The sequence below is a fragment of the Ambystoma mexicanum genome, chromosome 8, assembly GCF_040938575.1.
Source record: "Ambystoma mexicanum isolate Mex_15411 chromosome 8, UKY_AmexF1_1, whole genome shotgun sequence".
NCBI classification, from domain to species: Eukaryota; Metazoa; Chordata; class Amphibia; order Caudata; family Ambystomatidae; genus Ambystoma; species Ambystoma mexicanum.
In genome coordinates this window covers 584,961,712-584,982,721 of record NC_090929.1, presented here as the reverse complement: position 1 = coordinate 584,982,721, position 21,010 = coordinate 584,961,712, and the positions used below count along the sequence as shown (strand labels likewise).

The following is a 21,010-nucleotide window of genomic DNA, read 5'->3' as shown; positions in this document are numbered from 1 at the left end:
CACAGTTCAATTAATTGTCAATGATTTCTTCTTCGTTCATTCCATGCATTTGAATGGTATGCTGTGGCTCCTCCTAAGTAGGTCTCAACCTCTCAAGTAAAAAAGGCGGGTGAAAACACACAATTCTGTTTCAAGCGGGTGAGAGTTCATTGAACAGAATAGACAGATAAAGAGTTTGGTGCGTGTGTGAACACTTTCTCTGGTGGGTGACACCATACTTGCCAACATTTGGTGACCAAAAAGATATAGGATTTTTCAAATTTGAAAACGAATAATTCCCATAACAATGACTTCACAGGAAAATACAAAATATACAAACAGCACAACATGGAAAGATGTTGAAATGTTAAAAATGTATAATTCGGAATGCTAACACCAAATTGTCGGCAGATGCTGTGTGATGGTGTTACACTCTGCCACTTGCGTTCACTGCTGGTTCACCTAAGTGTTGTACCGGCAACAGTGCAGGACAGAGTCACGCAGCTGTCGGGTCAGTGGATTGGTCTGAGTGCAATCAAAGTAATCACCTACCAGTCCACTGTATAAACAGACTAATTAATGTGTTGCATGCTCTGTCCTGGAGCCTGCTTAAAATCACATAAATTACTAGCCACTATAAAAACATACTTGCCAACCCTAACGATTTAGGCTGTGGGGTACCGCTTTTTAAGCAGTCCTACCACCTACCGCTTTATTGGCAACAAATACCGATTTATTATTTTTTAAAAAAATGTTGTTTTTTTTTACATTTTTTTTTTGCCCACGCCAGCTCGAGGGAGTCTTTCAAGGGCTCCCCCGAGCTGGCGTAGCGGGAGAAGGCGCGGCATGCAGGTGTTTGATGTCAAAAGGTGCCATTAGCCCCCCACCACGCCAGCTCAGGGGAGTCTTTCAAGGCCTTCCCTGAGCTAGCGTAGCGGGAGAAGGCGCAGCATGCAGGCTTTTGATGTAAAAGGCGCCACGGCGGTGGGCTAAGTGCGCCCCTCCGCCGGGGGTGCCTTTGACAAAAGGTGCCATTAGCCCCCCACCACGCCAGCTCAGGGGAGTCTTTCAAGGGCTCCCCCGAGCTGGAGTGGTGGCAGAAGGGGTGGCAGGTGCCTCATTGTCATTGAATGCACCCGCGGTGGCGGGCTCATTCAATGACAATGGGTTGCTGACGCACCTTATTCCTAGCATTACCTCCTCGCCTGACTATTTTTGAAACTTTAAGATTCCTACAGATTTTTGGTCACAGAATGTTGCCATGTATGTAAAAAGCAGTAGGATCTGCATAGCTCCCAACCTTTTTTGTCACCTAGGCGGGTGAAAACACATGATTTTTTTTGGCGGGTGAGAGGCCCATTGAAGTGAATGGGCGTATGAGGAACTTGCATACATGCCAACCCTCCCGATTTAGGCGGGAGAGTCCCGATTTTTCAGTGAAAAATATTGCTATTTTTCACGCTCTCCCGCCTAAAATATCCTTAACCCCCAATGCATTCCTATGGGAAAATGCATGTCTCCCGATTTCCTTGGGGAAATCTCCCTCCCAGGTATGTCAAATTGTTGGCATGTATGAACTTGGTGGGTGATTTGTCTGCTTTGAAGGCGGGTGACACCCGCCAAAAGCGGGTGAGTTGAGAGCTATGGATCTGTCATTGAAATCTGTAGGCGGTAGGGCTGCTTCAAAAGCAGTAGCCTACTGACTAAATCTGTAGGGTTGGCAAGTATGTGACACATGTCAAAAGCGGGAAAGTTGAGAGGTATGTAACCTGTAGCCTTGTCTCTTACTATATACTCCTTTATCTGGTCATTTAATACCTTCTGTTTCCCTCTGTGAGGGCTTTGGCAATAGATTTGTAATGAATACTGAATTCTCTGTTATAAATTCAATAAAACTCTTCGAAGTGAAAATCCCTAGCTTGCCTTATGATTATTTTTTGCTACAAGTTCAAGTCACTTAAAAATACTGCATTTCCAAGATGGCCGCCGCATCATCCAGCACACTTTAGCCAATGTGACATAGACACAAAAGAAAGATTCATCGGCGAAATCGTCAAGTATACCTGATAGGCAGTGTGGCGCATGGAGGCGGTTTACCAATACGGCAACATATTAGAAATTGCAAATCTGTTTCAAAACGTCATCAGTTGTACCCAATTGCATTTTTCATGTGTTGAAATAGCAAATTTGATATATCGTTATCTTTTGCTTTATCCGGAAATCCGCTGTTTAGAAATGCAGCTGACCCGAGAATTAACCAAATAGATGAAATATGTTTTTATTTCACACGCATATTCCGGTATAGACATGGTACAACTCTACCGTGTGTGCTATGGCGGCCACATTTTACGGAAGCCCTTGACACGTTGAGGGGTTGGGCCATGGTGTTTTGTAAATCGATCTCCGGTGATCATCTTAGTGCCTGGTTCGATGCTTTCTGCCTGCTCTCAGCTGTACTTTGCGCCTGCGTGCAAGCCTTTCTTCCTTTCTGCCTTATCGAGTCGCAATGGCGCCTGTGGTCAGTATTATGGGATCGCGTTTTTATGTCCGTTTATCGGTTTTTCAAGGCATTTCCTCGCTATACTGTACCCGTAGCCTTCCGGGGCCTCGCCGATAGTAGCCGCCTTGCTTTTGCGGAAATTCAGGATGCATTCGGCCTTTAATTTGTCATTGTTTGGCGGAAGACGCACGCTGGGATCGCGCGGGCCCTTTGCTGGTTCCCGACTTAATCGGGGACTTCGTATGCACTCATCTGTTGTTGTTTTGGTCGGAATATTCGAGTGTCTATAGGGGTTGTCTTGAGTTTCGGAGATGGGAACGGTCTACTGCATGGGCGAAGGAGTAGTTGTGAGTGGGGAGCGGCACAGTGTATGACTGTCAGACTGACACCATGTTTCTGGAGTATGATTTTCTCACATTAAGTAAGCACATTCACGGAGTTGATGGAGAAGTGGTCTACTTGTCATAAACCCCCACCCCCCACCCCCCCTGTACCATATTAAGGTTGCTGCCCGATGTTGATGCACCAGCTTACTGAGTGTGCTAACAGTTTGTGGTGGTAGCTGTAGAGTTATGGCTGCCGTGTCCAAATGAATTGGTCAAGGTGTGTCTTAAATTGAGTACTTGAAGAAATTACTTTGCACGGTAGAAATGGTCTGCCTCCATCCAAGCCTTGAACAGCTGTTTTAGCAACTACTGTGATATAATGGTACTAAACGTTCAGGGTTTCTTATAGATCTCCCCTTTTTTGTATACTTGTTACATTGCACAGTACCGTAGCTATGCACTAGTGTATACCACTCTCCTGGGAATGTAATAATTGTTTTAATATAGTAGATTACATACGATACATTACTTGTATAACCCAATCGAAATGAGTACTCATTTATCGACCTCGGAAGAATGAAGGGCTGAGTTGGGCTTTCCGGGATTTGTACCTGCAGATCAAAAACAGATCACAGCAGGCGTTTAACCCGCTGAGCCATCTTCCAATGTCCTATTTTTTGGTGCAGTCCTAAGTCTTGTGATAATTTTCTTTTTAATATATCAAATGAATAGTCTTCAATTAAGTGCCAGTTCCTTTGCACCTAATCTTTACAGAGTTGCATGTAGGCATACGATTTTGGTTTGTGTGTGCGCGCCACAGGAAGTCAAAACATGTTCTTTCTATTGTGGCTGCGCGGGTAGCGAGGAACCTTGGACCTTCACCTTACCTTTTCACAGGTGCTATGTGCCAATGAACGATTGGTCTGCCTTCTAAACGACTGCCAAAATTACTGAAGTCTCAAACTGCATTCAGCTGCTTTCTTAAAATGACACCCACTAACCTAGTATTGAGGCATTACCAGTACTGCTGATTCAAAGCAAGGGGATCTTCTCTGAGGCCGTTTCCTTTTTTAAATGCAGTGCTTATTAAAGACGCATGGTAGGATTCATTAGTTTCCCATAAACCTAGGGAGTAGGGACACTTAGTTGCCGGGAGGGGAAGACGAACAGATTGGCCGGGGGAGGGGGGCTGGGGTGGGAGGTCTTTTTTTCCGTAGCTTTTATTTAGTAGTATTACAGTTACACTGCTTAACTGTTTGTTTTTTTCGCTCTAAAAATTGGCAATTTCACCAAAGAGGAGTACAAATGTTGCCAACAAACACTAAGAACTCGACTGAGGATACTGGCCCTTGTTTCATATTTCGTTTGGCACAGCTGTGCAACATAGGTCTAATGTTTCATTCAAAGGGGGCGTTTAAGGACCGTGAATCCCTACGCAAATGTCTGATCTGATGGACCCACAGCTCCTTCATTCAGAATGCCCAATTCTACATTAAGCATAGCAAAGTGGCCCTTAAAACACTCATGTGAGGTTGCACTTTAGTAGGGAGGTTTTCTGTGGAGAAAAGTACCTGAAGTCATTTTGGCCCGGAGTGGAATGCATGGGGCGATTGTGGATTATTGGTCTCTTAATCTGTTAATGGGCTCTTGCAAATATCTGCACATGCCACTGCTATCCACCCTCCTTCTGCAGTTGGTAGCAGGGTGAACCCAGTACATCTCAATGTATGCTGCATGCTCTTTCTACTGTTCTTTCTGGCCCAACGGCTTCTGAATTTCCAGAACAAGTAAACATTTTAAGTGTGGGCACCGTTTTATTGAGGCGCGGGGAGGGGTTGCATATTGCTAGAGGGAGATTCTCCTTCCCAGTAACGCAATGCAAGGTTTCTAGGCATGCTCTAAACGGCAGAAGCACAGCATGGCAATCTGACCCAGGAGGAGAAATGCTGGACGGGTTTGCCATGTTCTTTGTCTGGTAGCAATGAACGGGGAGACATGGATGCCTCTTATATGCTTAACATCCAAATCAAGAGACCACGCGTTTTCCCCATTGTGTGTTGGGGGCATTGCAGCCACACACCGCACTAATATTCGTGTGGAGAGGTGACACTTTGACTGATTATCAGTAAAATCAGAATGGTTAATTTAACAGCAGTTGTATTGTCCAAACCCTTATTGCTAAGATGGAGCAATTTCTTAGCACAGCCCTGTCCCTCCACTTATCGATTCTTTATGAAAGTTTTACACCACTGCAGGCAGGGTAACGGCTTTTGAAATATTGTTTAACCTTTTTAGTGTGTTCTGTATAATGGTTTGGATTTCAATTCTATTGTAGATAAAATTGAAATCTGAGAGCCCACATTCTCCTTTTGCCTGTGCAGTACAATGCCCCTATCTCAGCTTTCCTCATCTGCCCTCAGTATGCCATGCTTAAACTGCGCAGACAGCACTCGCATGGGGCAGATGAATCATTGTCGGACACCACTAAACCAAAACCCTGGTGAAACGAAGACCGTAATCTATAGCAAAAGTTCTGATCCAAACTCCGGATTAGTCAAAATAAGCAGGCCCTAGGGTTTACTAAAAGGGCAAACCTCTTGTTCTTGACGCCTAAATTAAAACTTTTTCATTTTTCTTCCTCAAAATCCAGATGCATGTCTTCCAGTTCTCCTTTCCCACATTGTACCCAACCAGCCATAGAAATGTGGCTTTCCTGCCTTCTCCATGCAAACCTGGGGAGTGAATCCATCATATTTACTCAATCATGCACTCTTCCCCCGTCGCTTTGGCTTCCGTCCACTATGCTTTCCGGGTGCGTGGCTGGACAGCCACCTGCTATGATTCCCAGATTTACAGTTACCAGTAAAGTGGTCATCTTCAAATCGTGCATACTCGATCACAGGACCTTGATTTCTTCCTTATTAGACACATTCTGCTCAGACCCTAAAACATGAACCGAGACACATTTTTAAAATCTGTCTACACTGATCCGTTGCCAGACTAACAAAGCTCTGAAGGGCTCCATAAGTGATCCCAACCATGAATCAAACACCTTGGAATGCTGTTGACTCACGTTTGATTTGAAACAATTTGTTTTATCTGCTAATAAGGTTATGGACCTGTGTGGATGTGTTCCATGTACTTGACGATAATTCTGCATAGTTAATGTTAAAGGACATTTGTACCACGCACTATCGCCACCGGAGTGGTTCCCTGGCGGCTCTGAAAGAGGAAGGGAGGGTGAGTTAGTGGGAGGAAGCTGGAAAAGTGCAAGAGAGGAGTGATGTGCTGTTGGCGGCCTCAGCCTGGTGTGTCCGTTGGCTGGGCCTGGGGTGTTTGTGGCCGGTAGTCGTCGTGTACTGTTAGTCTGTGTGTTTTTGTTTTGTTGCAGTGTAGTGAAGTTTGTGCTTTTTGTTGTGCTGTAGGTTTGTGGTTGTGTTTGGTTAGGAGTTTGAGAGGTGTATGCAGAGGTTGGCATCTCTATCCTGAATTAGCCGGTTGGGCTAGCATAGTCTCTCCAGATGGGACTGGGGCACCCTGAGCCTTTGTCCTGATCTTGGACCGTCCGGCATTCAGAGTCCTTTCACATCTCGCCTCCACCTGTCCTCCCAACCCACTCAAATGGCCAGTGTCCACAACTTAGTGTGGTGATTGGCAAATCCCGATAATGTCACAAGTGTGGTACCTAATAGCTACTAAGGCCGACTGAAGATCTTGGATGGGATTGGCTGGGGTTGTTAAATCCGCCTCTGGGTGTTGCCTGTCCAGGTGCAGTGAGTGTTTTTCAGTCGGTTCTGGGGCTTGTCAGCGTCCTTTCCGGTTTAGATTATTTTCCTTTCTGTTTGTTTTCAGTTTCTCGGTGGTGTTGAAGAGCCAGGTTTTGAGCAGTTTTCTGAATTTTAGGTGATCTTTGGTGGTGTTTATTTTTTGCGGCTAAGTGGTAGGGGGTGCCTCCAAGTTTTTTCTGAAGGTACGGCTTTAGTTCCAGGCGGATTTCTTTGCTTGACCAGAGGAGTCTCATTGGCTTGTAGATTGCTATTTTCTTTTGTAGGGATTCTGCTCCTTGTCCACATAGTGTATTGGTGTTATGCTATTGGGTATTTGTCTAGCAACTTTTCACCATTGGTATGATCTCAACGCGATGTGGGTTGAACGCCCTCAGGGACCGTAGTTCAGATCGGTGGAGAAAGTGGGGTGATAAATGTGTGCAGCTATAACACATTTTGTGGTGAGCAGCTGCATTCTAATGCTAGTAGTGTGGAGGTTTTGTGAGACCAATAGTATGTGTGCAGCTAGGCCGAATTGTCTTGGGTAGCTGCATTCTAGTAGAGGCGGTGCTTGTTTATGTGTACAGCTAGGCAGATTATTATTTCATATTTTCTTCGTGGGCATTGAGGTGTGCATGATGGTTATTGCTATACAAACATCCAGGTTAAACTTTGGTTGAACGAGGGAAAAATGGCTTGGATCTTACTTTGGCAACAGCGAAGCAAATAGTAAATTACTTTGGGAAGGCTCTGATTTAACTCTGGTATTGCTGTATAAACACCTAGATCAAACTTTGGCTGAGCGAACAGGAAATGTGTTAGATCTTACTTTGGCCACAGCAAAGGGTAAAAACGCAGACTTGACTTTGACTCAACAATATACTTCCTAACTCTAGGTATAATAAATATTCCTTCCTAGTACAACTTGGTTAAATGCAGGGTATGGCTACCTAGAACAAGTTATGATTAAACGTTGTGTTGAGATAGTGTGGTGTTCAGCAATGAGATGTTTGTGCCCTTTTTCTAGTAAGTGGACCATAACAGTGATGACCAGCAAGATGTATTGGTTAGAGGTTCGTATAGTTCTGACACTGCTCAGTTTTTGTGATGTCGGTCACACACTAAGGAAAAATGATAAGCTATTCTTCATTCATGCGATTTATGCACTATTATATTGTGGGGCTTTCTCTACTTCACAATTGCACTGCCTGTGTGTTGGGTAGAAAGGCCACGTTTTAACTGATGTGCTGTGATTTGCTGCCTTTTCTGGGTTTTTGAGTTTCCTCAGGTGAAGGTTAATCCAAGCGAACCCTAACTGGGAGCATGGTTCCTTTGTCTGCTTGATGACTCCAAAGAAGGCAGTCTTACCCCAAAGCAATCCCATATTATCCTAGAGGTGGGTATCCTTCTCTGTTATTGAAGTGGCCAGCCTGGAGGCAGTTTTTTCTCACCCCTTCCCCCATGTAATATGGTCGCTCTGACTAAGGGCTACTATCCACCTGAAACCATGCCTCCCTGGGATAGTGTGGATTCACTTTTGTACAAGTCCTTCGAGAATGCATGGATGTGTTTGTCGGGATAGTATGCCATTAGCTGACCACCCCTCGGTTTGAATGATGCTTGGTTTGTGATTGGGTGCTATTCACTTGCTGCCTCTGCTGGAACTCTGCATTGTGTTCCTGGAAGGCCTGCTGCTTGTGCCAGGACCTACTCACGGAACCAGCACTCTTTGCTCTGCCAAATTACACAGCAAAGCTCTTCCCTATCCAGGGAGAACAGACTGCAGCACTCTATCCCCATGATCCAGTGGAGACAACCGGATCGCAGCTCCTGCTCAAAGGTGCATTTTACCTGAAGCTCCTGACAAAGCCTGTACTACCTCATTCAGAACTGGGTGTGCATCTTAGTAACTAGAATTCTGAATACTCTGTGCTGAACCAAACCACGTCGTCAGGCAAGCATCCTAGTTCCATCCCCACTGTCCGGGAAGCTCCAAGGACCTTTGCTGCCTCCTATCCTGCAAACTCACCACCAAACTGGTAATTTCTTAGCTGGCTGCTCTGGTTGGAGCTTATCTTCAATGTAGGTTCTTTCTCGCTTTTCTCAAGCCAACACCATCCTCTGAAGCGGAATATTGTGCCTGAAGATGTGAGCACCCTGGATCGATGGCAACTTCTGGGTCTTGTCCTTTCACCAGCTCGGGCTATGGAACAACCTCATATTTTATACTTGGTCTTCCCAGGAGTCTTGGGGTTCCTTCTGCACCAGTGTCGTTGAGTCTGATCTGTGATCACTGCGCCGCCAAAAATACTGAATGCAAAAATCCTGACTTATACAGCAGCGCACAGTGATCACATAGTCGCCTCGTTCAGAATCCGAAAGGGTTCAATTAAGGAATTTGTGTGCGCAGATGCCCACACCCCTGCCCTCATCTCTTCATGGTTTACCTTGTCTATTATGTGTCGGCCAGCCTTGATGGTCCTGTTCGTTTCTGCTTTTCCTGAAATTAAAGCAAGATGTTTGTTTTCTTGCGAGATCTTGCACTTTTTTTCACACTTGTAAGCGGGGGGGACCCCTGCCTCCCGTATACAGTATGATGGGCTCTCAACAGTTTCGATACTGAGGAATGCGCTGTAACAGGCATTCGTGTTTTTTTTCTGTACTTTCTTTTTTAATTTTTTTTTTGTTTGTTGGGGGGGAGGGGAGAATTGTCATTTTAGTGTGATATCGTTGAAACCTGAGGTGGTTGCCAGGCAATGTGCGCAATGATTGTTTCTGAAAACCACCCAACCACTCCTGCAGAAATGCTTTGAAGAACCCAGGTTATCTCTCCTGACTCGTTGGTGCTCCTTTTTTCAATTGTTTCTTTATCCTTGGGGACCCTTCATTTAAAGTAATGCGTCATTTTTATAGCGCCCTTCACCATCAATATGTGAACGTGCTGTAGGATTCATGCCTGAGGGGTACAGAGTCCATAAATAGGAAGAAATTTGATTATGCTTGTGTGCATGATGGCCAATACAATGACTCCCTGCTCATGGACTTAGTGGGTGTCCCTGAATCATATACTGCTACCACTTTTGCAGAAGGTCATTTTCCCACTAACACTGCATCAAATACGCATAACTGGTCCCCTTGGTTTTGTTTAATGTGAAAGGATATTTGTACCGTGCACTATCACCACCGGGGTGGTCCTCTGGTGCTCTGGAAAGGGAGCGGGGTGAGGTGGGGGGGGGGGGGGGAGTGTGAGCCGTGATGTGCCGTTGGCAACCTCAGCCCTGTTAACACTGTTTGCTGGGCTTTGGGTGTTTTCCGATTGGTGGCCGTCGTGTGCTGTTAGTCTTTGTGGTTTATTTGTTGCGGTGTAGTGAAGTTTGTGCGGTTTGTTGTGCTATAGGGTTGTGCTTCTGTTTGTTTGGAGTTTGAGGTGTGTATGCAGTGTGTTTAAATTGTTAGTGGGTTGGTTATTGGCATCGCTGTCTAGAAGTGAAATGCTTAATTTCCGTGTTCTTTCTGGGTGTGGCGCATGAATCTGCATTTCTATCTAGATTCGGCACTGGCCAACATTCACAATCGCTTCCATATGACGGCCACCAATATTCACAACTGTGGCCAAATTCGGCCCTTGCCGACATGCATGGGGGGTGGGAGGGACTTCTCTATGTGCAAGCTAGTGTGGCCTTGGTAGCATTCCCAATGCAGTCCAGGCATGGCATCGGTAAACAACTGCTCCTCTAGCCAGATGTGGCAGTGGTCGACATTCTCAATCCCGTCCAGTCATTCATTCATGCAGGCTGCTGTTCATACTCCCATCCACGCGTGGCACATGCCAACACTCGCAACTCCTTTCTGGCCCGGCGCATGCCAACGTCCACAACTCGTCCGTATTTGGCAACTAACATTCACAATTCCATCCAAGTATGGCACTTGGTAGCGTTAGTGGGTGAGGTTGTTGGCTGGAGTTGGACAGGGATGCTAATTTCTAACCTCATGGGGTTGTCGCTTGTGTCCTGTTAACGCCTAGTCATCTCGTGTCTAGCGATCTGAAATGTTACTTGTGAACTGCCTTTGTCTGTAGTATATGTAGATCTCTTCCTGCTTTACAGATTAAATTCAAATCCCTCTGTCATCCACAAGGCTTTCTGGGGCCGGGGACCACACTATCTGCAACTCTTACTAGATATTCCCCCTCTAGACCCCTGCGCCCTTCTGGCACCAGCTCTTTGTGTAAATCGTTTCGCTAAACAGAGGGCAGGAGGTCAATCTCATTTTCTCATTCCTCAGCTTGTTTCCTTCTTTGGAACAGCCTCCCTCTTAGTCTTGAGCAGGACTCTTAAATTCTGGAAGCTCCTCTTTACCTCCACCCCTCACACTCTCCTCAGCTAATCTCAGTTGATTGTTTGGTGTTCAGGGCCCTTGTGCATCCCCGGGACTCTGACCAACCGCAGTGAATTCCCCCCCCCAACTTCTGTTTGTCCTCATCATTTGCCTTGGTTCACCCTCCACCCTGGAGGCTCGCACTTATCGCACTTCACACATGAGCACCACAGCACCGATCCCATTCCCCTTCCCTTCTGCACGTGCACGTTCTGGACACTCACAAAGCATAGTAGGTTTGTTTCCCCCTCCCAATGTATTAATAATTTATGTATTTAAATCATTTTACATCCCAGTTGTCCCCTCCCTGTTGCCCTGTACATGCTTTAAAACAGTATTCACTCCTTGTATTAGCGTTTAACAAGCAAACAATAAATATGAGTGCTTGCATTCATGTTTCTTGAAGTGAGGATGCTTCCCTTGTGTGTCCTAGAATGCAATTCCTCCTGGGAACTGATTGTAAATGGGCATGTTTTGCCTATTTCCTGATGGGTTCATGTGGGGCACATTAGGTTGTGGGTTTGGTGATGCAGTGGTACTCCGATAACAATTGCAGACCAGGAATGGCCATAGCCTAATGGCTCCAAATGGAGATAAAGTGACTGCGAGAGGCACTGGAAGATCAGGAACAGGGTCGCCCGCCAATACACACCCGCAAGCACACCAATATGCTCGCTCTCTCCTCTGCACCAATAAACGATAGAATGTAGCTATAGCCCTTGATTGATTCGGCCTAGCTGCACATATATGCAAAATATATATTGAAATGAGAAAAGGTTTACTTTAATGCGCCAACTTGAGGTTTGAAGTTTGTATTGGTGAGTCAAATGATCTTCTAGTAAACACATTTTAGAGTTCAATTCTTGTTTTCAAAAAGAAAATTCCATATAGATGGTGCTTTTCAAAGTTCTTTAATTAGGTATCTAGTTATAGAAACAAAAAAATTCTACCCTGGTGTTACTACATCTGATGGGCAGACACAATTTGTTTTTTTCTGTTAAGTGGTGGTGTCGCACCTGGTAACTTTCAAGTAGATCCTCTCTACAAGCAGGTTCTCACTCAACATGTGTTTCCCCATTGCAAATATGTTTTCTTCCAAATATTTGTTGATTGACCAAAAGTTTTCAATCTCAGTCCAGAACGGGGCTGAAAATATCCTTTATGCCTTGATAAGCACGGAGACAAACGACCGCACAACCAGCCCGGTTATTTTTTCAATCAACGAATATTTGGAAAACATTATAATAACCAAGTAAAACCATTGAATAAATTTGAAGTTGTCAAGAACTCCCGAGGCATTTGTAAGCGATTTTCATAATAAAACAGGAAAACATTCTCTCTCCTGATGGACCATTGATATTTGCAATGGGGAAACCCGTGTTGAGTGAGAACCTACTGAGTTAGAATCTACTTGAAAGTTACCAGGTGTGACAATAACACTTGGGCAGACACAATTAGTTTTTTTTTTTCTGCTACCAGATGTGATAACACCAGGGTAGAAATATTTTCCTTGTTTCACCTAATTGAAGAACTTTGAAAAGCACGATCTATATGGAATTTTCTTTTTGAAAACAAGAATTGAACTTTAAAATGTGTTTTACTAGAAGATCATTTGACTCGCCAATGCAAACTTCAAACCTCAAGTTTGCGCATTTGAGTAAACCTGTTCTCATTTCAATATATTTTTAGCATTCTTGATTGTGTAGCAGCCACACAACGATTTGGGAACTACTCATGCTGACAACCATGTTGTTCTAAGAGCTGTCGCCAAGGGAGAGCTTTGATGGTTGCAACACTTTTTTTTTCTTTCTAGCTGCACACATACTTGTACACCCCCATGATCACCTCAATGGTCTTTAGAACGCAGCTATACCACATGATCAGCCTAGGTGCACAAACCCATTCACAAACTCTAGTCCAATTGGCCTTACTACACATTCTTCTGATCTTGCACAATCACTGCACCACACCTAGAATGTAGCTGCAAACCACTTAATCCACCCTGGCTGCACACTTAACAGAGTGCACCCGATCACCATGTACTACACTACTCTCCACTTACCTGGACTACTACGGTCTCACAGCGCTTTGGAATCGTTCCAATGGTAAGGCGCTAGGCAAATGACAAATGCCCCATAACATGTTCCTTGTCAGGAATTGTGTTGCACAACCAAAGTGCATAGGATCAGGGATTAAGCCCCATAAAGCAATTAAATGTTTGTTTTCCTCATAATCAAAATATTCATCTGACCGTATCCAACAGTAAATATCTATTTTGTGTTTTTAATTTGTAGAAGAAGCCTGCAACAAAGGGCAGCAAAAAAAAGAAGCAGGTTCTGAAATTTACTTTGGATTGCACCCATCCTGTTGAAGATGGCATCATGGATGCTTCTAACTTTGTAAGTATATTTGTTGAATGTTTGTATTTGGGGCAATTGGCGCTGCTGCATTTAGTTCTGTTGGAGAACCATTGCGGCCTGCTCGGCGTATTGAGCAACCTACAGGATTTTCAGTGAACACACATGCCCAGGTCCCTCTACCAATCCTTTCTAATAACTAAGCAAATTTGTGTTTATGTATTCCCAGAAAGGGTTTTTAGTGGCAGTTAGTCATACAATTGACAGCTAAACTTTTGTCACCTTTCCTTTTGCTATAGCTAAGGGAGGGCAGCAGTCGCCTCCCTATGTTATGTTCTGTGGTATTTGTAAAGCGCCTAATGCCATTGGTATGGTGTTGGGACTGGAGTTATAGGAGAGGCCAACCTAGTTTAGTGACAACTCTGGGAGCTGTAGCCAAACAAGTTCAAGGTAGCATGGAGTGTCAAGGCCAAGTCTCAAGAAGGGTGAGCTTTGTAAGGGCCCCTGAATAAGCGCACAGTGAAATGTTAAGGAACACACTTGGACAAAGTTATAAGAGTAGTTATTTATAGCCATAGAACACTAGTCAAAATGACTGCTAGCATGATGTATTATTATGCTAACAAAATAAATGATACATGTATACAAACGCTGGAGCAGGGCAAAATAACCCCATAAACACCTGCAAAGGAAGTTAAGTATTAGTATGCAGCACTACAGGTCCACAGAGATGCAACACTAACCTTACGCACATCTCTAAGATGTATGGAGCCTTGTGCCACCAAGTACACAGTTTCCCACTTTTTTGTGAGATGGGGAAGTTAGTGAAGGGCTTTTGGGGTCCAATGAAGGGTTCCTAGGACTAGTACAAGTTGTTGTAGTGAGTAAGTGTCCCCCACTTTCGGAATGCTTGCATGAGCAAGCTATGGCAAAGCCAAACTGTTCAAAAAATGTTCAAAAGTTACCAAACTTTTCAGAGGGATATTGGATTCATGTAAATACTGTTACAACTCCCCCTCCCATGCTCCAATTCTTAAGACTTGGCAGGTCATCAGAAGAAGGTCCACAGACGCTTTTCCGCGCAGTCTGCGCAGTATTTACGTCCTCGATGTCCAGGGCTTGCACCTTCAATCACTTGTCCATTCGGCGGCGGCGGCAAATGCCAGTGCAAGGTCTTGAGAATGCAGAAGAACTCGATGCAGGGCCCCTCTTTGCGCAGGACTGGATGCAGGAAAGCTGATTTGTATGACTACCACCGATGCACTGTCACATTCAGACTTCGGGTCCGTGTGATGCCAGAACCATGAAATATGCTGTGGACCCCCAAGTTCCGGGCCTCAACATGAAACTGACGGCTGCAGCATGGTAGTCCAAGCTCTGAGCTAGTCAGCCCCAGATTGGCTCAGGGACCCTTCCGAAGGATCTTTGTAGGACCATGGGCAGATGTTGGAAATGGATGATCCCTCGCAGGCCTTCTGGAGATCGCCTGCAAGAGGGGGCTCTTTCAGGACTGCAGCAGAAATTGGTTGCCAATCCTTCTTCCAATGGGTCCACCGTCTCCTTGAATGTTGTCCTGCTGGACAGGATACTTGGCTCGTGCAGGTTTGTTCTAGGATCTCCTTGTCTTATCCAAAAGGCAAGTAAAAGTTAAAACTCCCACTTGCCAATCTGATCTGGCCCACACACACCCCAACAGTGGTCCAATCGAGACATCTGGTGGCACAACTCATTCATAGCATTCAGACACACAAACCAGTTGGTGGATCGGGAAGAGACAGTTCCAATCAACTTCCTGGCAGCAAATGCACATGGCCTTGCAGTAGCCTGTGAAAAGCCTCAGCTTTCCTGGGCACTGGCAGTCCCATTTAAGGAAGGCAAAGAGATACTCTATGGTGGAGATGGTAAAAGGGATGGGGGTACTTGGATGGAAAAGAGGATCTCTTCCGGGGCTTTTTTTTTTTTCTCTATTGTTATTGGGATGACCAGGACGCAAGCTGTGCCTGATCTCAGTTTTCTGTTTTCGGTCTGTTGGGGATAAGCTTGTGTTGTGGTCCTGTGCAGGGCTTGGTGGGTGATGCACGTGGTCTTGAAGGTTGACCCTTGCTCCACCAGGAGCCAGTGAAGGACACGGGGTGGGTGTGATGTGATCTCTGGGGCCTAGGGCAAGAAGGAGCCTAGCTCCAGTGTTTTGGATTCAGAGTTTTCTAAGTTGCGATGCATGGGCCTAGTCTAGGCGAGAGACAATGGTCCCGATTGTGGCGACTTTTGTGTGGGTAGGTAAGGTGTGGGATGGCGCATCGGACAATGCATATGAGTAGATAGAAGGATTTTGAGACAGCGTTGATGTGACTGTCAGATCTGAGTCCATGGGGCATCAAAGGTTCTTTACAGTTAGAAGTCGCCGGGGGGTGGTGGGGGGCTAGGGATGATGGCCAAGGGTTGGGTTTGGGGAAGAGGGCAGTCTTCCCGCAGATAATGACTTCAATTTTTCCTGTGTTGTGAAGGGGGGTGATGTCATTATCCAATGGTCGATCTGTGAGGCAAGGTTGGGGGTGGACTATGGGGGATCCTTTGGAATATGATTTGGGTGCCATCTGCGTAGTTGTAGCAAGATAGGCTTTGAGACTGGATAATAGCTGTGTGCGGGCTCGGCGTAGAGGTTAAAGATAGTGTGAGAGGGGTGCACTGTGGTACTCTGCTGGTAACAGCACGCGAGGTAGAGGAAAAAGGATGCATGTGTTTGGTATCGGTTGGAGAGGAAGGAGGAGATCCACATCCCTGCCGAGGGAGTGGAGTCTGCCAGTGGGGTTGGTGTTGAAAGCTGCCGTGAGGTCAAGAAGTATTAGTGCTGCACAACCTTAGTCTGAGGTTTGAGATCATCCGAGATAGAAACTAGGAATGATTGTTCCTCGTACGGGTCTAGAGCCAGACTGCAGGTTTGAGGCGGAGGGTAGATTCTGTGAAAAGGCATAGCTGGGTGTAGTAGGTGGTCAATTAGTTTGGCTATGAAATGGTTCTTTGAGATTGGTCTGCGTTTGACAGCTAGAAGGGGTGGAGGGGTTGAGCAGGGTGAGATTTTGTGAAATCTGCTGGGGAAACGTGCATGAAGTGAGGTATTAATAATCGATGAAATGGCATTTATAACGCGCCTATACACAAGTGATTCAAGGCGCGACGAGGCAAGGAGGGCTAACGGGAAAGACTGAGACAACGATCCTACTAGACGCAGGTGCAGGGGGGGGAGGGAAGAGGAGGGGACAGTGCAGTATATAGGATAACAGTGGGTAAATAAAGGCAATAAATAAGTGCGCCCAGTGCAAGGGTAAGTACAGACATCAGGTGTCAGTGCTAGTAGGGGCTGTAGGGATACAGAAACAGTCCCCGGGTGCAAGGGAAGCCATGGGGGCAGAGCAAGTGTGCAACTGGCGGGGAGGGGACCTGGGCACGAGATCACAGGTTAGCCAGGTAAGATTCAGCCAGGAGATCCTTAAGGGAGAGGAGAGAAAGTAGAAGCAAAGAGGAAGGTCTTGGGGTGCTTCCGGAACAGAGATGGTTCTCCTCGTTTCAGGGAGGCTGTTCCAAAGAGAGGCCCCAGCAGAAGAAAGATCTACTACCAACTCGCTGCTTGGAAAAGCGACTAACCCTGATGGAGGCAGATGAGCGAAGAGATTTAGGAAGAGAGAGTTGAAGTTATTGAGGTACCAGGTCCCAGAAGGCCTTGTGGACAATGCAGAGGGTTTTGAACTGAAAACTCGCTGCCACTGGGAGCCAATGCAGATATGTCAGTCCTGGCGAGATGCTATCCCTGGACTGGAGGCCAAGGACCAGTCGCACAGTTCTGTCTTGGATAAGTTGCAGAGGGTGGAGAGTAGAGGAAGGCAGATTTTGAAAGAGGCTGTTGCATTAATCCAGCCTAGAGAGAACCAGTGCTCTGGAGAGACTGAGCTTCTGGCGGAAGAAGAGGAAGGGAAGAATACCTCCTGAGCAGGTGCTGCTGGTACTGTGACTTCTTGGAGATGTGAGGAGAGAAGGAAAGTGTGGTTTTGAAAATACCCGAGGTTTTTAGCCTCACGGAGCAGGAAGAGGGCCAAGAGAGGCCGGCCAGAGAGTGGCAGGAAAGGAGGGAGTTGGTGTGCCAATAAGGAGAATCTGTCTTACTGTCATTAAGGCCGAGATCATTGGCAGTACACCACTACTGGATGGAATAGTCCGAGATGAAGAGATGGCAGAAGGGAGCCTGACAAAATCTTCCATGCTGCAGGCACAGGTTATGGAATATTTATTTTAGGGGGTCCGGAGTCTCTAGGGGATCCTGAGGGACAGCTGCTAGCTGGTAGAGCTTGGATGTGGATGCTGCAAAGGGCGGGAACAGTGCTAATTTAGAGCCTGTGGTGAGGATTCTTTCCACAAACATGTTGTGGAAGTGGTCTGACGGACCATCACTGAGTGCTTGGGTGTGGGAATGGTAGGAAGTGGTGCAAAGCGGGGCCTTGAATTCTGAGATCTTAGTTCATGCATGTGTGGGAGGGTGCTTTAGTGATTCTGTTTCAGTAAAATTATTTTTTGACCCTCAGAATTAGTGCCCTGTAGGCTTAGATCTGTTGTGTGCACAACATTCTATTCTCTGAAGTCTGCCTGCCATCTTCATTCTGGGAGGTAGTTTTATGTTTTGAGAGCTGGGGTGAATCACCTGGGGGAGTGGCCTAGTCTGTTAAGGTCTGATGTGCGTGAAGTATAGTTAAAGTGAAACCATTGTACACAGATTCTGGTGCGAATTACTTTTTAAAAAAAATTATGCACTTGGTGTACAGTTCATGAAAGAAACGTGGTGAAGCATTACCTGGTGTAAATGTAACATTCAGCCTGTTATCCCAGAACGAGTCACTGCGAGTGAGCATGTACACAAAAGGGACTGGGGATTATCTTCTAGCAAATTATCTTACCAATCATGATTAGCCTTGGCCCGATATGCCCGGAAGTCGTGCCATGTCCTTGGAGCATTGAGTATCTGATATCGATGCTACATGTAGCTCTTCTGTGGTGTAGCCCAAATCACCACCAACAGCCAGTCCTGCCACGGGGGATGCTTCCATGTCCAGTGTTGTAAAAGATTAAACAATTTACTTTGTACCTTCCTCATTTTCTCAGTATATTCTCAAGACATTGCACACTTGAAAATATTCTCTAATGCGCCCCTAACCCCACTCCAATATTTCTGTAGTACGGGACAGTCCCACAGCATGTGCATGATATCAGCATCCTGGCTAGAACGTCTTAACTCCAGATGAACTAAACCTAAACAATGCAGCAGGAGTGTAGTGTAAACTCTTTACAATATTAAAGTGATTAAGGCGGTGCCTTGAATTCAGTGACGCCCCTTTCTATAAATCGACATGTCCACATTGCCTCAGAGATCTCAGTCCCCAGGTTAGTTGACCATTTCAGTCTATTGTCTGGTCCTTCACACCTTGTGTGGCATGGGTGGGGTGTAGAGCAATCGCTCTACTCCAGAAAGCCCTTGCCACTCTGTCTTAGCGTAAACTGCCATAGAATTGCACATTGCATACCTAGAGAACTTTTGTGACCACCAGCCTCAATCCATTATTGGCTGAACTCTAAATGTGGCATTCCACTACACACCAGCGTACTAACCAATGTTAACTAGTGCCACACATAAGAGACCGGTCAAGATCACCCTGCATCTCTTTAGACAGGTGTAACAAAGTTAGCATGTGCCACACTTGGATGGAATTCTTAACTTTTGCTTCTGTCACATCTAGATAGAAATGTGAATGTTAGCATGCGCCACACTTAAATGAAACTGATGATTACAAGTGCCACACGATAGAATCGTTATCACTGCCTCACATCTAGACAGAATATTGAAGATTAGCATGGGCCACACTCGGATGAAATAGTGAATATCAAACATCACACCTAGACACAATTGCAAGGACAGCAATACCAACTAACCAAAACAATTTCATCCCTCTGAATACACCTCAAACTCTAACCAAACACAACCATGAACCAAACGCATCCATGAACGTAAAACGCAGCAATCCGCACAAACTTCACTTTACTGCAACAAAACACACATAGACTTGCACAACAGCACACAATGACTACCGACCGTGAAACACCCCACGCCCAGCCAACGGACCCACCGGGCTGAGGTTGCCAACAGCACAATACTGCACTCTTGCACTTTTCAAGCTTATTCCCGCTAATTCACCCCCCACTTCTCCCTTTTTCAGAGCCGCGCCAGGGGACCACTCCGGTGGTGATAGTGCGCGGTACAAATATCCTTTAAGATTAACATAGTAACTAGGTTCAGCCGGGAACTGAGGCCAGTGCCCGCAATAGCCAACCTTGTATGCAAATATTGCATCCTCTGTAGTGGTGTATCTACGACGTAAGAGTTCACTGCATCCCATTCAACATTTTCCTGCAACACAGGGTTCCTATCGCTAGAATCGCTGAACTCACCCTTCCATATTCTTTCTATGGATTTGTCAGTAGTGGGGTTCACCTCTGTCATTCCCCATAGTGGTAGGCTTCTATCTTATGGGTGTAATACCTGCACCTTCTACAGTCTACCCCAAGCGTCCCTTGTTGCCCCAACCGGGTCTGGAACATGTTGGGCTCCCCCCAGCTATTCTCTATTTGGCATGTCCCGTTCGTCCTCTGCCCAATATGTTGCGTAATGAAGCTGTGCCACTATAAATATATTTCTAAGTCTAAAGCTGCTAAACCCCTCTTCTTCCCCCCCCCCCCCGCCCCCTCTCATATGGTTGAGTTAGCTGCGCCCACTCTATGCGCACCAATTTCTCTGCCCAAACAAAAAAGCATATACTCATGAGTTTGATCTACCAGGCCACACATCACCAATGCAAACAGCGACAAAGGGCAACCCTGCCTCATACCACCGCCCAACACTACTACAGGGATCACTTATTGTTTGTACAAACGCGAGCAAATGGTTGCGCGTATAGCAGTCTTGTACATGAGTTGAGATATTGGCCAAACCCGTAGTTGAGTAATAAGTGAAGGAAAAAAGGCAAAGAGATGGTGTCGAAGGCCTTCTGCATATCTACCGCGACAGCCTGACTCTCCATAAGGACCCTCGTTAGCATGTATAAAACCAGACTGATCACTATGAACCTTGTGTGGCATCAATGGAGAGAGCCGTGTAGTGATCGCATTGGCAAATATTTTTTCATCTATTTGAGTGACCAGGGTCTAGAAGACGCACACTCCATAACCTCTCTTTCAGGTTTCAAGAGTCTGTCAATATCCCGGATCCAAGAGCTTCCTCACACACCTTCAGCAAGTAAGGGGCTAATATGTACCTAAACTAACTCCACCCCAAAGCTGTCCGACCCCAGCGCTTTCCCTTTGCGTCCGTTATAGTTTTTTAAAATTTCGTCCAATGTCGGTGAGTTTCTAGTGATTCCCTGGTCTCATCTGATAACGTTGTCTGACTCTCAATCGGATAGTGGGCGAGTTCTGATTCAGTCGTCTCACTTTGGGGAGAGTATAGCAAAGCATAAAACCATGTATATCCTAGTCTGTATGTGCTGTGCGTCGCATCAGTGTCAACTGTGCACAGAATGTCGTCCCCACTTCTTAGTGGTGCAGGCTAGTACTTCCTGTAGTCTCGCTACCATTGGCTGCTGCATATACTGCAGTTCCTGTCTGCAG

General features: G+C 45.8%; 1 protein-coding gene across 1 annotated transcript in view; it reads left to right on the top strand.

Annotated features, from left to right (window-relative positions):
- The first annotated feature begins 2,320 nt into the window (after positions 1–2,320).
- RPL22 (ribosomal protein L22) overlaps positions 2,321–21,010 on the top strand; it is a 106,380-nt gene continuing 87,690 nt past the window's right edge. Inside the window, exons 1-2 of the mRNA XM_069610285.1 lie at positions 2,321–2,497; positions 13,244–13,348. Of these exons, the coding sequence (XP_069466386.1) occupies positions 2,486–2,497; positions 13,244–13,348 (117 nt within the window). The 5' untranslated portion in view covers positions 2,321–2,485. The remainder of the gene's footprint in view (positions 2,498–13,243; positions 13,349–21,010) is intronic.